The sequence below is a fragment of the Ochotona princeps genome, chromosome 3 (assembly GCF_030435755.1).
Source record: "Ochotona princeps isolate mOchPri1 chromosome 3, mOchPri1.hap1, whole genome shotgun sequence".
NCBI lineage: Eukaryota > Metazoa > Chordata > Mammalia > Lagomorpha > Ochotonidae > Ochotona > Ochotona princeps.
The window spans coordinates 16,509,262-16,526,194 of NC_080834.1; the positions used below are offsets into that span (position 1 = coordinate 16,509,262).

The window sequence follows — 16,933 nt, forward strand, 5'->3', positions numbered from 1 at the left end:
GCGCGCCTCGCAGGCCCTGCCCGCCGTCCCGCGTCCCGCCCGCACCCCACCGCGCGGCCTCGGCTGGGCTGCACCGACGCTGCTCGGCGCCGCGCGGCTGCTCGCGGGAGGCACCGCGCATCTCTGCAGCGCTTCGTCCCGGAGTCCACCCCGACCTGGCTGCAAGGGGGCCGGCGCAGCTCGCGTTTCCCCGGCGACTGACCCCCATTTGCAAGCGCTAGTGGGGGACACGAACAGCTGCACTCGCTTTGGGTCTGAGGTCTGGGCATCCTCGTCCTTCTGTCCAACTCCCACGGTGTTCCTGGACACCCTGGGAAAGAGTCTAGTTGGTTTCCCCCATTTTGACCAACGGAGAGATGATCCCTCTTGGAGTTTGGGGGAGAAAAATAAGATCTTAACTTTGTGCCCCGTCTAATTTTAATGACCCTAGACCGTTCGTAAGGAGATGCTCGCCTGGAGGAAGTCTCTTTTTCTCTTGTCTAAGATACGGCTTAAAAGGCAATGCGAGGATTATTTTCATCAAAGCCGGCTTGTCTCACGGCTCTGCATTCCCGAGTCATCTGTCGGCACCATGCAGAGCGGGGCTTGGGAGGAATACCTGTGTGTATCCACAAGGACAGCTACGTGCGGAGAGCTACATTCACTTGAGTGTGTAAGCAAATAAAGCGCTCTGAGCATTAACGCAGGTTTTCTAATGTTAAAGGTAACTTGTTATTTGTCTTGGACTTGACATTCAGTAAAAATAAAGGCAATCATAGGCCATTTCTATGTATACCTTGCATTCCTTGGGCAGGGCATGGGTACACTGCAGATAATTTCAGTATACCTATTAAAGCAACTGGAAACATTTGTAAAAAGCGAACGCAGGGAACCTTGATATATGTTCTTCGAAATCTATTTAAACAGAGACTGCTACTTTGTTATACTATAATAGGAAGAGTCTTCGGATTAGAATGTTCGCACTTCGTGAATTTTAAGTAAGGTGAAAATCATACTTTTTAGAAATGTTGCTTTGCTTTTTTTTTTGCTCCTGAAGTAATCTTTTCCTCTTCCTAACACACTTCTCCCCCCACCCCCTTTTGTCTACTGAGAGGGGAAAGAGTTAAAGTGTTTAGCTTTTCAACAGCAATAGCTTTTGGGTGCTAATGAATTAGAAGCTTATTTGCTTTTGCCTTACTACCCAAGACACCCAAAGTTTCCAAAGTTCTGGACAATTCCACACAAAGTCAAGGGCTACTATCGGTAACTGTTTTAATTCTGATACCAGTAGGAATCATCATAAAACTTGGCTCCTTTCTGGAAATCATTTTTTAAAATTATTTTGCCCAGTGGCCAGTAATGGGGTCAGGGAAATGAATTCGGTGCTCCGAGACACCTCAGCCTGAGGTGCTGGATACGTACTCAGAGGCGGTTGCAGCACAACATATGAGAGATGTGAGAGTTCCAGCTAGTTCTGGATCCTTTCAGTAACACGACTTCCACATTCCCTGTACTAACTGAAAGGAGAAGATGGCCGCTGTCACCCAGGAGGGTCCAGACAAGACTCTTGTATAATTCAAGCTAACAGGTATTTCCATGATCTCAGCTTATTGGCTCATTTTCTACTGAGGAGTTACGGTGTTTGTGTCAGACCAAGCTATGAGAAATCCCCCCTCTATGACCACAGATGCCCAATTGGCCTAAGGGAAATTTAGTTTTTTAAGAAACCCAAAGTTTTACCATCATAGACTGACACGCGCTCACAAAGTTTTAACGATGTTGTTTGACTAAAGAGCGAAAGTTTTCTTGAGACAAGGCATGTCAGAATCCAGTTTTGCTAAAAAAGATCGTGGGTAAAGCTTGGCTGACAGTGTGCTGACAGGTATACAGGTTCTAATAAAATTCAGGACCTCCAGGGTTCCCTCAACCCTTGCATTATTTAAAATAAACCATGCAATATTGCAGTTGTTTTAAACCAACTCCTGGAAACTGGCTAGTTAAGGTACAGTTACAAGAACTATACCATTGCCTCTCTAAGGGTTGTGGAAAATTGCTACTTGGTTGTCTAACAGTTTCACAGTCGATCCAAACCAAGGCCACTTTGCCTGCTTAGCTTTGCTGACTTGCAGTCAATTAGGAAAAAGTGATTTTCTATGCAAGGCAAAAAAAGGTAAGTAAGGTAGCCTGAGTTGCAGAAAATGCTGAACTGCTTTAATTTCTATTGGCTTAATTTTTAAAAAATCCTATATACATTTGATTTTTTTCTCGGAAGAAACTCTCACTCCCCACCTCAGGCAGTTTCTGCCTTTTTGTTTGCGAACTTTAATCTGAGAAACTAATTTGCACCCAACTTGAGAGTGCCTTCCCCTTCAGGGAGGAAGAAACAGTGGCTTTCAATGCAGTTTTGCAAATAAATCATTACAATTTAATCACACACAAGTCTATACAGACACACTCCCATGATTTATTGTTGTTGGGTTAGTTTCCCCCTCCTGCAGTTTGAGGTAACCAATTTTGTTACGTGTGGGTGTGTTACACATAACTTCATACAATGCAGATTTGTTTACTGATCATATGTGACAATAACGACGATGACTAACGCAGTAATAACCTCTAGTCCCACCTTTATTGCTTTTTGGGAACAAGAAAATGAAATTAAACAAGCACGCAAAATAAAAACCGAACCAAAAAAAAAAAAAATTGGCGGCGTGGTAATCGATTCGTTCGGCATTCCCGTCGCCTGGCGGCCTCCATCGATGCGCTCGGAAGCGCGGCTGGCGCTGCCTGGCGCTGGAACCAGGAAGGCGCTGAGCTTAAACTGAGGCAAGTTGGGAGGACGCCGGCGGCGCCCTCGCCCAAAGACACGTTTCCCGGTCCGCGACCCCTGCAGGTTTCTCGCGAGGTGTGAGCCCGACGACCTAGACCCAGGTGATGCCGGCGGCCAAGGCCTGGGGGGCGGCACTCGTGGCTGCCGGAGTCCGAGGCCCGGCCGGCGTGAGGCGGCGTGGGGCCTGGCGCGGTGTGCGGCGGCCGAGGGCCGGGCGGCCACCCCGAACCGGACCGCGCCGGACCGAGCCGGGCCCGGGCGCCTGCGCATGCGTGCCCGGGCCCAGGGCGCTGCCTCGGCGCCCCAGGCCGGGTCGCTCCCGCGGGGCTCCATGTTGCAGGCCACGCCTGGCGAGGTGGAGCGAGGAGGGAGGTGGCGACTGGCCGAGCGGGGCCCGCCCTCTCCGGGGGTCGCCCGGGCTGCCCGAGGGGCGGCCGGGAGCCCAGGTCCACGCGGCGTGGGCCTGCGGCCACCTGCCCCACAGCACGGTGTGCGCTCGTGAGGAGGTGTGACGACCCTGTCTGCATTTAGGTGCACTATTCCATAACTCCTTGCTTGAGAATTTTGTTGTTTTTGAAAGACACAATGGAAATCTTAATTTTCTCCTCTTTCCCCGAATGAACAGAACCCCGCTTGTACTTAGTCAGCAGTACGCCAGGTGGCCCTTCCCAGAGCCTGCCAGTGCACAGGTCGTGCTGTCGCTGGGAAAGCTGTAAGGGAAAGCCGTGCAGAGTTCTCACGTTTAAAGTTGCGGCAGGCCAAACTTTAGAATCCATAAGTATTCACTTCCTTTGGACGCAAAGGTTTCTTGCTAAACAGTGACACCTTGTTACTGTCTCATTCAATAATCAGAGGACTAAAAATGTCTGAATTGACGAGCTCGCTTGTACTAATGGACTTGACCGATTCAGCCAGTCTCAGCAATCAAGGTTATGTATGTTCTGAATTGGAAAATTTCTGTAATAGAATTTTGGTACATACAGGCATTTTTTGGTTTTATTTTCAAGTTCTTGAGAAAAGCCATGGCCTTCAGAGTTTAAAAAACTGTTAGCTTGAGAGACTTTAGTTGCAGTGGAGAGGAAGGTTTTCAGAGAAAACGCCATCTCTTGAGTTTGCTTTTGAATACTTGAATATCATCCCATTCTCTCTCTTGAGGGTTTCTCTCTCTTCAGAGTTTGTAGATTTTTTTTTTTTTTTAGTTTGCTAAATGGCATCCATCCCGTTTGTACTTTTCTGTATCTTGAGATGATTGTTCGTTGAGGTTTTTCTTGGCCATGTATCCGTGATGAAAGGGTGTTCTTTGAAGTACTACAGAATGACTAGCAGAGGAGGTGCTCCTGAACTCCGCTGTCCTCATCCTGGCACGTTTCTTGCTTTGGGTGTCTTTGTTGAGAACTCGGCGGGGGGCCGGCGCTGTGGTGTGGCAGGTAAGGCTGCCTCTTGTCCTGTGGACGGCCTGGAAGGGCAGCAGCTGAAGACCTGGCTGGGCTGCTTCCAGCACAGCGCCCTGCTAAGGTAGCTGGGAAAGCCGAGGGAGATGGCCCATTGTTCTTGCCCCTGCACCCGGCTGGGGGACCTGGAGGAAGCCGTAACTCCCAGCTTCTGAGCACTGCTGCAGCCACTTGAGGCAGTGAACCAGGGAATGGGAAGATTTTTTTGTGTCTCTTCTTCTCTCAGTAACTCTGCCTTTCTAAAAATTTTTATTTTTTAAAATATTGTTTACATAGTTGAGAGGAATGTGCTTCGATGTGGGCCTGTGATTAGGGCGTGATGAGATGAGGTTAGACGTGGAGGAAAGTGGGTGAGATACATGTTTCGGTTTTCTTTCTCTTGTGTCCTAGGGAGGATGAGGAGGAGGAGTCCACTCTCGCTATTTTACCATATGAGCACCTGGGGCTGGGGGATGGTCCTTTGATGACACTCCAGAGACCCTGATGTGGGCAAGAGTGTTCGGAGCAGTTCTTGAGTAGTTTTGACATTCTCAGATGTTGTTGGTTTCTTGCTCCAGGGTTGAAAGATTGGTGCAATGGTTCAATTGGCTAATCCTTTCCTTCTCTCTGTAAATCTGACTTTCCAATAAAAATAAATAAATATTAAAAAAAAATTCCAGGATCTCTTTAGTGCATCTACAGGCCTAGAAGCATCCAACCTGTTCAGGTTTTCATCCTCTGACGAGGCAGTTGGTGTCCGCTGCTGGCCTAGATGGGCTCATCCTCATGTCCCCTGTGTGCATCTGGGCATGCTGTCCCCTGCAGAGGCATCAGCAACTTAGGAGTCCCGGCCCCTGTACATGTACCCGAAGGTCATGGCACACATTCTGTGACTTTCCCTTTGGCCAGGGTCTGAGTCCAACAGTCCAGTTGGGAAGTACCCCCAAGAAACCTTGCCTTGGGGGGCACCTCAGACTTGACTCTTGTGTATGCCAGTCAGTGCAGGGTCAGGTTCAGTTTGTCATCTGCACCTGCTAACACACATCCTGGAGGCTGTAGCTGCCTGCTCAGTTCTACCCTAGCCCCATATCTCATATGTGAACTGCTGGGTACTGTGATCCAGCTCAGCCAGCTTACCATAGACTCAGTGCTCACACATACCAGCAGGTGCAGTGGCCTGGTCAGGGCAAGCCCCAATAACCCCCTAAACCCATCCCCAGCTCTGGTTTTTGCATGTGCCGGCCTCTGCTGTGGCCTAGTCCAGCCCAGCCCACATCCCATCTGACTCTTATGCCCACCCATGGGTGCTGCACCTTAGCTCAGGCCAGCCTTTTCCCCAACCTGGCCCTCACGCATGCTAACAGGTGCTACTGCTTTGTCTGATTCCAAACTCTGATTCTTGTCCTCATAGCTATAGGTACAGCTCAGTGGGTGAATGCCTACAATTCCTCTGCTGGGCATGTTCCCATCCCTGGATCTTGTGCCTGCCAGGGCGTGTTGCAGTCCAGCCTGACATGACTCACACCGAGTCTTGGCACTTGCCAGCTGGTACTGTGGCCTAGCCTGGCTGACTCGCAGCCATTCTGGCTCTTGTGTGTGCCATTGTTTGTGGCAGTGTGGCTCAGTCCTGTCTGTCCCCAATCCCAGCTTTTTTTTTTTTTTTAAGATTTATTTTTATTTTTATTACAAAGTCAGATATATACAGAGGAGGAGAGGTAGAGAGGAAGATCTTCTGTCCGATGATTCACTCCCCAAGTGAGCGCAACGGCCGGTGCTGTGCTGATCCGGAGCCAGGAACTTTCTCCAGGTCTCCCACACACGGGTGCAGGGTCCCAAAGCATTGGGCCGTCTTCGACTGCTTTCCCAGGTCACAAGCAGGGAGCTGGATGGGAAGTGGAGCTACCGGGATGAGAACCAGTGCCCATATGGAATCCCGGCACGTTCAAGGTGAGGACTTTAGCCACTAGGCCACACCGCCGGACCCCAATCCCAGCTCTTGTTGTTTGGGACAGCAGTCTGTCCTAGCCTGGCCCAGTTCCAGCCCTCATGTGAACTGCAGGTATTGTGGCCTAACCCAGTCTGGCCTGCACCTGTCCTGGCTCTCCCTTATGCCAGTGTGTACTCTGAACTGATCTTGACCAACCTACCCCTACAGCTGGCTCACTCTTATGCCAGTCTAGTCTGGCCTGCTCATAGCCTTGGCTCTTGCACTCACCAGTGGGAGCTGTGGCCCATCAGGGGAGTTCCCGAAGTCCCCTTACCAGACTCAGTCCCAACAGTGAATCTCATGTTTGCTTGCTGGTGTTGCTGCCCACACTGACATGGTCAGCTCCCAGTCCTGGCACTCACCAGTGGGTACTGTAGCCTAGCGTGATTGACCCAAACCCATGCTGACTCATCGGTGGGTGCTATGTCCTAGCCTAGACTGGCCTATCCCCAGACCTGGTTTTCATGAAACCTGGAGGGTGCAGTGGCCTAGCCTGTCCTGTCCTACACCCATTCTGGCTCTTGGGAGCACCAGTAGGTGCTGGAGCCTAACCCAGTGTGGCCGACCCCCAAACCCAGCCCACATGTATGCTGATGGGTGCAGCAGCCTTACCTAAGCTGGCCTGCTCCCCAGCCCTGACTCTTGTGATGCCTGGTTTTACCTGGCCTACTAGGGGATTTCCCTAAGCTCTCCTAAAGGCTTGGTCCCTGTCCCGGATCTCATGCTTACTGGTGGTTGCAGCAGCCGTGCTTGGCCTGATCTACTGTTGGCCCTGACATCTGAATGTGCTGACAGTGGGAGCTGCAGCCTGGTTTTACCTGGCCTCCTTCCAGCCCCGGCTCCCTTGAGGTTCAGGTGGTCCTTGTCAGGTGACTTTTGTGGTCCAGCCTGGCTCAGGCTGTCACCACTCCCAGCTCTTTGGGTAAGCCTCCAGATGTGAGCCCATAATTCCTCTACAGCATCTTGCTCCAGATGCGGTTCTCTTGTGTTTGGTGGGTGCTATGATCAGTCCTGACTTGGCCCACTCCTTGCTCTGACATTGGTGGGTAGGTATTATGGCCTAACTCAGCCAGGAATGATGCCCAGACCCAGCTGTTGTGTGTATCGGTGAGTTGTAGTGGACGCTGTTTAGCCCAGCCCAGGTCTCCCATGTGGGTGTGTCTTGCCTAACCCCAACATGCCCTCTGGTTTCCTTCCTCTAACTCACGCCATCTCAGTTCCTTCACCTACTTGCCAGTGCAGAGGCCTGGTCTGTGGAAGACACCAGGAATCATTCCTCCCCTGTCAAACATGCCCTCAGCTACTCCCACTCCTAAAACTACCCAGACCCCTTTCCCAGGCAGTTCTCTGTTCCTCTGTCTGGGGAATGGGGTGGTGTGTCCTGGCCCCCAAGTTTCTAGCCTTCCCCACTTATCTTTAAAAAAAAAAAGTTGGGATGGGGAATAAATTGCTATGCTGGCACATTCATGTAGTTAACACAAATTTGACACTTACCAGGCACAGAATGCCTACCTGCTGTTGACTGCTTTGCTCCCTACGGTGTTTTGCTTAGGTACAAGGCAACATAGGCAGTTTTGCCTACTGCTGAGGGAGGCTACTACGAGTCTCAAATTCCTTATCCTTTCTGATGTTTGCTGTGTGAATTCTCTTTTCTTTTGCTGGAATTCTCTGCTGTTGCTTGAGATTCAGTATTTTTTTTTAGCTTTAAATCCCTTGTTTGTTTTTCATTTGGTAAAAGTTTGTTGACATATCTTGTCTACTGTTCCTGTTATTTTCCCTTCATCATTGTAAATTTACACCTTTTATTCATTTAATCTTTTTAAAAGAAGTTTTCATTTTATTTTTATTTATTTGAAAGTTGGAGGGACAAAGAAAAGGCTGGGGCCCGGTGGCGTGGCCTAGCGGCTAAAGTCCTCGCCTTGAAAGCCCCGGGATCCCATATGGGCGCCGGTTCTAATCCCGGCAGCTCCACTTCCCATCCAGCTCCCTGCTTGTGGCCTGGGAAAGCAGTTGAGAACGGCCCAATGCATTGGGACCCTGCACCCGTGTGGGAGACCTGGAAGAGGTTCCTGGTTCCCGGCATCGGATTGGCGCGCACCGGCCCATTGCGGCTCACTTGGGGAGTGAATCATCGGATGGAAGATCTTCCTCTCGGTCTCTCCTCCTCTCTGTATATCCGGCTTTCCAATAATAATAAATCTTTAAAAAAAAAAAAAGAAAAGGCTGGAGTTATCTTCAATGTACTTGTTTGTTCCACAAAATCCTGCAACACCTAGGGCAGGGTCTCCCTGTGGGTCGGGGACGTACACACTTGAACTGCTGTGTGTTCTTCCACGGCGCGCATTAGCAAGAAGCTGAATGGGAAAGGAGAAGCTAGGAATGAAGAGTTGACTCAGACAGAAGTGTGTGCAGCTATGCTACAACCCTTGACCTGTTCTTCACTTGCTCTTCTGGTAATCTTACTTTAATATTTTTAAAATAAGAAAATAAGATGGTAACAAAAATTATTTAAAGGTGGTTTCTTAGGAGTAAAGAATTATTAAGCACCTGGAGATGAAAATAAAGGAAGAAAGAAAGCTAGGAAACCAGAAAACTGGTTATCATCACTTAGTTGTACACTGTTCCTTAATAGGGAAACATATATACATTTGTGTATGGATATATGGATACCTGTTATATATAAGGGTACTTGAACAGTTCGTGGAAAATAGAGTTAAAAGATAAGTTTGTTTTGATGAAATAATTTTGAACTCCATGCAGAGACCTAGTCTTCAGAAACTTAATGGAATATGAGTATTATGAAAAAAATATGCCTGGATTTTAAGTTTCTTTTTGAAAATTTATTTATTTTGCTTGAAAGTCAAAATTGCAGTGAGAGAAGGGAGAGAGCAAGATAGATCTTTCTTATACTGGTTGATTCCCCAATGGTCACATTGGCTTTAGCTGGGCTGGAAGCCAGGAGCTTCTTCCAGATGTCCCATGTGGGTACAGGGGCCCATGGACTTGGACCATATTCTGCTGCTTTCCAAGGCCATTATCAAGGAGTTGGATCAAAAGTGGATCGCAGGGACATGGACTGGTGCTCATATGGGATCCTGATGGTATAGGTGGAATTAATGTGCTCTACCACCACTGTGGCCCTTCTCTCTATGTAATTGCCTTTCTCTCTCTCTTTTTAAAAGTCATTAACTTTTTTTTTAAAAGATTTTATTTGTTTTTATTGGAAAGGCAGAGTTATAGAAAGAAGGAATGACAGAGAGAAAGATCTTCTATCCACTGGCTCATTTCCGAAGTGAATGGCCGCAGCAGACAGAGCTCAGCTGATCCAAAGCCAGGAGCCAGGAACTTCTGAGTCTCCCATGTGGGTGTAGGGTCCCAAGGCTTTGGGTCATCCCCTACTGCTTTCCCAGGCCACAACAGGAAGCTGGATGGGAAGTAGAGCAGCTGGGACACAAACAAGCAGTCATATGGGATCCCAGTGCTTGCAAGGTGAGGATTTAGCTGATAAGCCATTGTGCCAGGTCCAGCTCTCCTTTCTAATAAATAAGTTTGTGTGTGTGTGTGTATGTATGTGTGTGTGTGTTTAAAGATTGACTCTTGAGAAACATTTGAGAAAATGGAATGAATTTATGATTTTTCAAAAAATTTCTGGTAAACAAGTTTACCAATGTCGTAGATTATGCTAGAACAGTTTTTTATTCTTCTTTTATTTTCCTTTCCTTTTTCTTTTCTTTTCTTTTCTTAGATTTATTTATGTATTTGTAAGTTAGAGAGAAAGAGAGCGCAATAGTCTTCCATGTGCTGGTTCTCTTCCTGGATGGATGGGGCTGGACCAGGCCAAAGCTGGGAGCCAGGGGCTTCTTCTAGGCCTCCCTGACAAGTAGCAGGGGCCCAAGCACTTGTGTCATCTGCTGCTGCTAATCTCAGGTCAGTGCCAGGGAGCCAGATTGGAAGTGAAGAGGCCAGAACACAAACATGCCCTCATGGGATCCTGGCATTGCAGGCAACGACTTTACCATAACAGGACACCAGTCCGCAGAGCTGCTTCCTGTGTCATTTCAAGAAACCAGGCACGTTTAAATCTTATTGTAAATATGCATTTTAAATGTTTGCAAAGTTTAGCTAAAATCAGTACATTGAATTTAATCCATGGGACCACTGTGTTACAAATAATGTCCTTTGATTTTAAGTTTGTAGAAATGGGACGTCGGTCGTCAGATACTGAAGGGGAAAGCAGAAGCAAGAGAAAAAAGAAACACCGCAGACGATCATCTTCGAGCAGTTCTTCAGATAGTAGGACATACAGTCGGAAGAAAGGTGGTAGGAAATCAAGGTCCAAGTCCAGATCTTGGTCCAGAGATCGTCAGCCCCGTTCACATTCTTATGATAGAAGGTAATTTTTCTTTTTTTTTAAAGATTTGCTTATTTATTTATATTGGAAAAAAATTTTCCCCTCATTTAAAAATGGTTCAGTCCAGAATCTAATATGTTCATTCTTTGTCAGTTTATTTTAAAGGTTTATTTATTTTTTTTTAATTTGGAAGATGGATTTATAGAGAGATGGAGAGAGAGAGCAATATTCCATATGCTGGTTTACTCCTCAAATGACCTCACTGTCCATATCTGGGTTGATTTGAAACCAGGAACCAGGAACTTCTTTCCTTTCTCCCACATGCGTGCAGGGGCACAAGAATTTGAGCCATCCTCCACTGCTTTCCCACAGACCATAAGCAAAGCAACTGGATCAAAGGGGAGCAGTTTAGATGTGAACTGGTGCCCTTATGGGATGCCAGCACCACAGGTGGAGGATTAGCTTGCTACGCTTCAGTACCAGCCCCCCTTTTTATTCCTTTATGGTAAAATAGATATAAATGGATGTTCTCATATCACATCATTTTATGACATTTGTAATTATTATTTACTACTTAAGATCTATAATTCCTCAGTTAGTATCTTATCCAGCCACATTACATTATGAATTAGGCATTTGCTCAGGGGACAGAACATTTCTCTATTTGTTCTAAAGAAAGAGTAAGACAGCAGAAATGAGATGATTCTCTAGAGTTTGAAAGATTTGTCCTCAGTGCCCATAACAACAAATTTTATAGCAATGACATATGACTATCTTTTATTTCAGACGCAGACATCGGTCAAGCAGTAGCTCTTCTTATGGCTCTAGAAGAAAACGAAGTCGAAGTCGTTCAAGGGGTCGTGGGAAATCCTATAGAGTGCAGAGGTCTAGGTCGAAAAGCAGGACGAGAAGGTGCACATGTTTTATTAACATCTATTACTCGTAATAAGCCGTTTTCCCAAATTTATGACTTATAGCTACTATGCTTGATTTTGTCACTGTTGTGCCATTTTGTTCTGAGCTTAGCTGGCAGTTCTGCTTGTCTTAGCTGGGGTTGCTTTCGCCAGTCGTCTGACAATTTTGTTGGAGGATTGTCCACTGTGGCATTGGATTCTGGCTGTCGGCTGGGGTGTATGCGGCATGTCATTCTTTACTAGGCTCAGTTGGGTTTTTTATGGTGGAAATAATTCAAAAGGGTAAGAACAGAAGCTACCAAATACATTTAGGTCTTTCCTCCGAAATAATTGAGTGTTATAGAGGATGAATATTTGTGTTGCCTGCCAAGGTTGTATGTTGAAGCCCTAACTCCTATTGAGATTATGTTTGGGGATAGAATTTTTACGAAGGTAACTAAGATTAAATGAAAAAATAATGTTGGAACCTTAGTCAGATTGGGTTGGTGGCCTTATGATAAGAGGAGGAGAAAGAGATCTTTCTCTATGTGATTAAGTCCAGTTGAGAACACAGTGACAAGACAGCACTAGAGCATTGATACAGAGCCGAATTGGCTGTACCTAGCTCTGGAACTTCCAGTTTCCAAAATGCTCTTCAAGGGAATCAGTCCCCTGGTGTTTTGTTAAGGTCCCCTGGACTGACTGCTGTATGGTGTCAGTGGACCTGCATGTTTTGCGCTTGCTTAGGACCAGTTAGGAGAGGAGCTTATCTGGAGAGTTACACGCTTTGGGCAATGATAGAAAATGTAATTTAATAGGATGATAATAGTGGGACCTGTGATGTTGAGGCTCTTGATGAAAGTTGTTCAAAAGTTATCGAAGAATTTTGAGCAGGAAAATTTTAGGATTAAGCAAAGCGTAAAAACAGTATATTAGGCAGATCATGATTTTTTTCTTTGCTTGTTTCTACATTCTACTAAGCTCTGATTGGGGATTGATGTTAGCAGCCTGATTTTGTTACCAAGATATAACATTTTATGATGTTCTCTATAGATAAAATATTTTAATTTTCTGGCCTTGCATTACCTTGACCTGTGCTTTCTGCATATTCCAGGGGTAAACATTCTGTTACATGCCTTTATTCTTCGTATGACCCAGGGTTGCAAGCTTTGTTTCTTTTCTTTTAAGTTTTGTTGATTTTCATTTGAAAGGCAGATCAGTTTTATAGAGAAGGAGATACAGAGAGGAAGATCTTCCATCTGCTGATTGACTCCCCAAGTGACCACAACATCCAGAGCTGAGCCGATCCGAAGCCAGGAGCCAGGAGCTTGTTCTAGATCTCTCACATGGGTGCAGGGTCCCAAGCCTTTGGGTTGTCCTTCATTGCTTTCCCAATAGTAGGAAACTGGATTGGAAATGGAGCAGCCAGGGCATGAACCAGTGCCCATATGGGATCCTAGTGTTTGCAAGGCAAGGATTTAGTTGTTGAACTGTCTTTCCAGCCCAAGCTTTTTTTTTAAAACATATTTTATTTTGTGTTATGATATAGTTCCATAGGTTCTGAGGTTTGCCCATGCCTTTCCCTAAGGTCCCTCCTCATGCCACCCCCCCCCCACATTGATATTCCCTCTAGTTTTACAATGGATGTCCTTCATGAACAGTCACAAGTCCATCGTGGTGTTATTGAAGTGTTTCCCGACAATGTAGGCATGGACATAGTCAGGGAGTCTATCATCTTAATGTTAGGATGTAGTCAGTTCTTTCACTGGGAGTCCATCTCTGGTCTGTATGCATAGAGAAATACAGCACTTTGTCTCCATATCTGAACATATCAGTCTCTGCTACATTTCCATTATATATTCCCTAAAATACAGAACCAGTGATCACAGACCACATTGGGGTGAAAATAATAGCTTTTCGTCAACATGAAGTTAACAGACATGCTACAAAAATAAAAATGCATCACAAAGAGTGGTGAAAACAGGAATCAAAACCGTTGTAGGAATAGATGCAAGTGTATGACTCTTTATGGTGCTGAAGGAATAACAATTAATAACTAGAACTTCATTATTCATGATGTGTAGCAAAACAGTGTTGAAGTGGACATTTACAATCTCAAGTGCTTACAGGCAGTGCTTTTCTTATGGATAATCAACTAATGAATCACAAGAACTTATTGGGAGAGGTACAAATAACTAGCAAGTACAAAAAGGTAAGATTCACAGCAAAAATAGTTAGATTTGACTCTACAAAACTGCACATTGAAACTAGAGCCATTCCATAAGAAGATGAGCAAAACAACCACTAGTCATATTAGCATTGAGATTTTTGATGGAGCTTATCTTATATTAGAACAAACATGTGGTGTCTGACCTTTTGGGATTGGCTCATTTCCCTTACCATAATGGTCTCCAATTTGGTCCATTTGGATGCAAATGATTGTATTTCATTCTTTTTATTTTTAAGATTTTATTATTATTATATCATTTTACCATAGGCCCTGAGATTTCCCTTATCCCCTCCCCAATTCTCTGCCCTGTCACTGAATTTCCTTATACTATAATATAGTATAGTTCCTCATATACAGTCATACATCCATCATTGCAGGCATGGACAATGGTAGAGAGTCCAGCATCCTATTGTCAAGATGCAGTGAATAGTTTCATTGGGAGTCCATTTTTAGTCTGGAAGTAGAGATGCATACTGCATTGTATCCTCACATCTGTAGATGACAGTCTCCATTACACAGCTACTATACCTCCCCTTAAATGAAAAGCCACAAAACAAAGTCAACAACAGGAAGAAAAAAGAAATTAACAACACCATGAAGTTAAATAACATGCTACTGTATGACTAATGTGTCGCTGAAGAAATGTAAAAGAAAATCAAGAACCTTCTTTAAGAAAATGATGTTACTGTATGATCTATGAGTCACTGAAGAGTTTAATAAGAAGAAAGTGTTTTGAAGAGGTAAAACTAACAAAAAAATCAAAATCCGTGAGATATAGTTTTCACTGATCTTTGTTGGTAAGATGTGTCTCCTGTAGGCAACAAATAGATGGGTTTTGTGTTTTTAATCCAGTCTATTAATTTATGATGTTTGATTGATGAGTTTAAGCCATTTTACACTCAGGGTAAATACGAATGGGTGGTAATTTGGTCCTGTCATTTTAGCAGTGGGTTATTCATTGATTTAGTCTTCTGTTGTTATTTTACTGAGATGTCCTTTGCATTTGCCGGGTTTTGGTGGGTGCTATTCCTCTTTGTCAAGAGAACATCTTTAAGAATCATTTGTAGGGTAGATTTGGAAGAGGCATATTCTTTTATCTTTACTGTGGAAGAATTTTATTTCATTTTCAAAGACGAAGGAAGTTTTGCTGAGTATGTTACCTGGGCAACAGTTTTTTTCTTTTAGAATCTGGAATATGTCACTCCATTCTCTTCTGGCCTCTAGAGTTTCCTGTGAGAGATCTCCTGTGAGTTTAACTGGCATTCCTTTATGTCAGTTGGTTTTTTTTTTTCACGTGCACATTTCAGAATCTTTTTCTTATGTTCAGCTGAAGAGAGTTTGATTATCATGTGTCGTGTTGAAGATCACTTTTGGTCAAGCCTGTTGGGAGTTCTGTTCCCTTCCTAAATGTTGTTTCCCAATTCTTTCTCTAGATTAGGGAAGTTTTCTTTTATAACTTCATTGAATACTCCTTTAATCTCAGTTTTTCTTTCTGCACCTTCTGGGACTCCCATACTCTTATATTTGGCCTTGTTAATAGTGTCTTTCAATTCTTGAATACTTTTTTTAGCCTGATTATCCAGCTCTTCTGGGACTCCCATGACTCTTATATTTGGCCTTGTTAATAGTGTCTTTCAATTCTTAAATAATTTTTTAGCCTGATTATCCAGCTCTACTTCCAGCTTTTTGTTTGTTTCCCCCAGTGACAGGAAATATTTTCTAATTTTGAGATTCCTTCTTCTGCCTCCTTCATTATATTTGGAGACTCTTCAGTGTACTTTAATTTGCTCCACTGTATTCTTCATTTGTGATATATCAGTTTTCATTTGATTCATTTTCAGTGTGACATATTCCTTAAATTCCCTGAATGCCTGCTTTATGTGCTTCTTTTTATTGATAAGAAGTTTTATAACAAGTGTTTTGAGTTCTGTATTCCCCATTTTCTCGATGTCTTCCTCAGTGAATTCTGGGGTTGGAAAGTGTTTTGCTACTTTGCAGAGGAGTCTTCAGTAATATTCATCATGCGTTTGTCTCTTCTTTTGCTCTTGGCCATTGTACTTTTGGTTATCAGGTTTCTAAGCTCTGTGACTCACAGGTCTACGGTTCGATTTTACTTATTGCAGTTGGTACACGGCTTTTGTTTGCAGTCAGTTGTGCCACTCCCTCCAGCAAGTTCTAGGTCTGGGTTCTTATGTTAGATTTCTACCATGGTGTCCATAGCCCCAGCTCCTGGCTCACTGGTCTCCACCACCTGTGATACCGTGCTGAGGCTGTATCATTGTCTATACAACCTTTCTTCCACTTCTGGTTTGAGCAGGTTCTAGGATTAGGGAGACACCAGGTATCCTATATAGCTAGGATGTTGTTGGTGGTGCTGATCTTGCTGGAACCTGTTGGCTGTTGGGTCTGGGTGCCACATGAACCTTTTTTGACCTGTACGATGCAGTAGTTGGTATTATTTTCCTGTGGGACTGGCGCAGTCCACTGAGCTCAGTTAATTCTCTCATTGAGCTCAGCACATGGGCAGCTCACTATTGTCCCTGTAGTCTTAAATTGTTTGCCACACTGTATGAAATGGCACCTGATATGCCACTAGTACAGTTCTTGATCTGTTGGCTGTCAGATCTGAGGACCTGTTTTGTGTGGAACCCGTAGGATGTGATGTTGTAGTTCACTGAGTCAGAAATGAATTCACTCCCAGCCTTGTTCATGCTTAGTACTGTCCCATAGCCTTTGCCTCCTTTGACAAAATGGCACCCAGTTCCGCTTAGGGCGCTGGTTGGGTTGTGTAATCCACCCTATTCCCTCACTGTCCGTCTGGGATTTGCTGCTCTGTCTCCGCTCCTGTTCAAATCAAACAGACCAGCAGGACGAGCAGTTCTTTGTATGGGTTTACCTTATGAGCTCCTGGTGAACATCCCTTCCTGCCTTGTTGCTGGCTGAGTTTTGGCAGCCGGTTCGATTCAAATCGCTGCTGGCTGAATGCCGCTGGGGTATCAGTCACTGCAACCCCACACTGTTCATTTTCGCTGCTTTGCTGTGTCTGTCAGTTTCCTGGTATCCCTCTGCTGTTAGTCTGTCTTTTCCTATTTCCTGGAATGTGCCCTCTCTGCTTCACACTGGCTAATGTTTCTCTGTTTAAATGTGTCCTTATCCTATTCTGCCATCTGGATTCTCTATTTTTCATCTGTTTTATTAGCTGAGTAGTATTCTGCAGAATAAATAAAACAGTTTTT

At 45.0% G+C, this 16,933-nt stretch overlaps 1 protein-coding gene across 1 annotated transcript in view; it reads left to right on the top strand.

Annotated features, from left to right (window-relative positions):
* RSRC1 (arginine and serine rich coiled-coil 1) overlaps positions 1-16,933 on the top strand; it is a 371,018-nt gene that overhangs the window by 1,131 nt on the left and 352,954 nt on the right. The window contains exons 2-3 of the mRNA XM_004598575.4: positions 10,414-10,616; positions 11,361-11,486. Coding sequence (XP_004598632.2) covers positions 10,423-10,616; positions 11,361-11,486 — 320 coding nt within the window. The 5' untranslated portion in view covers positions 10,414-10,422. The remainder of the gene's footprint in view (positions 1-10,413; positions 10,617-11,360; positions 11,487-16,933) is intronic.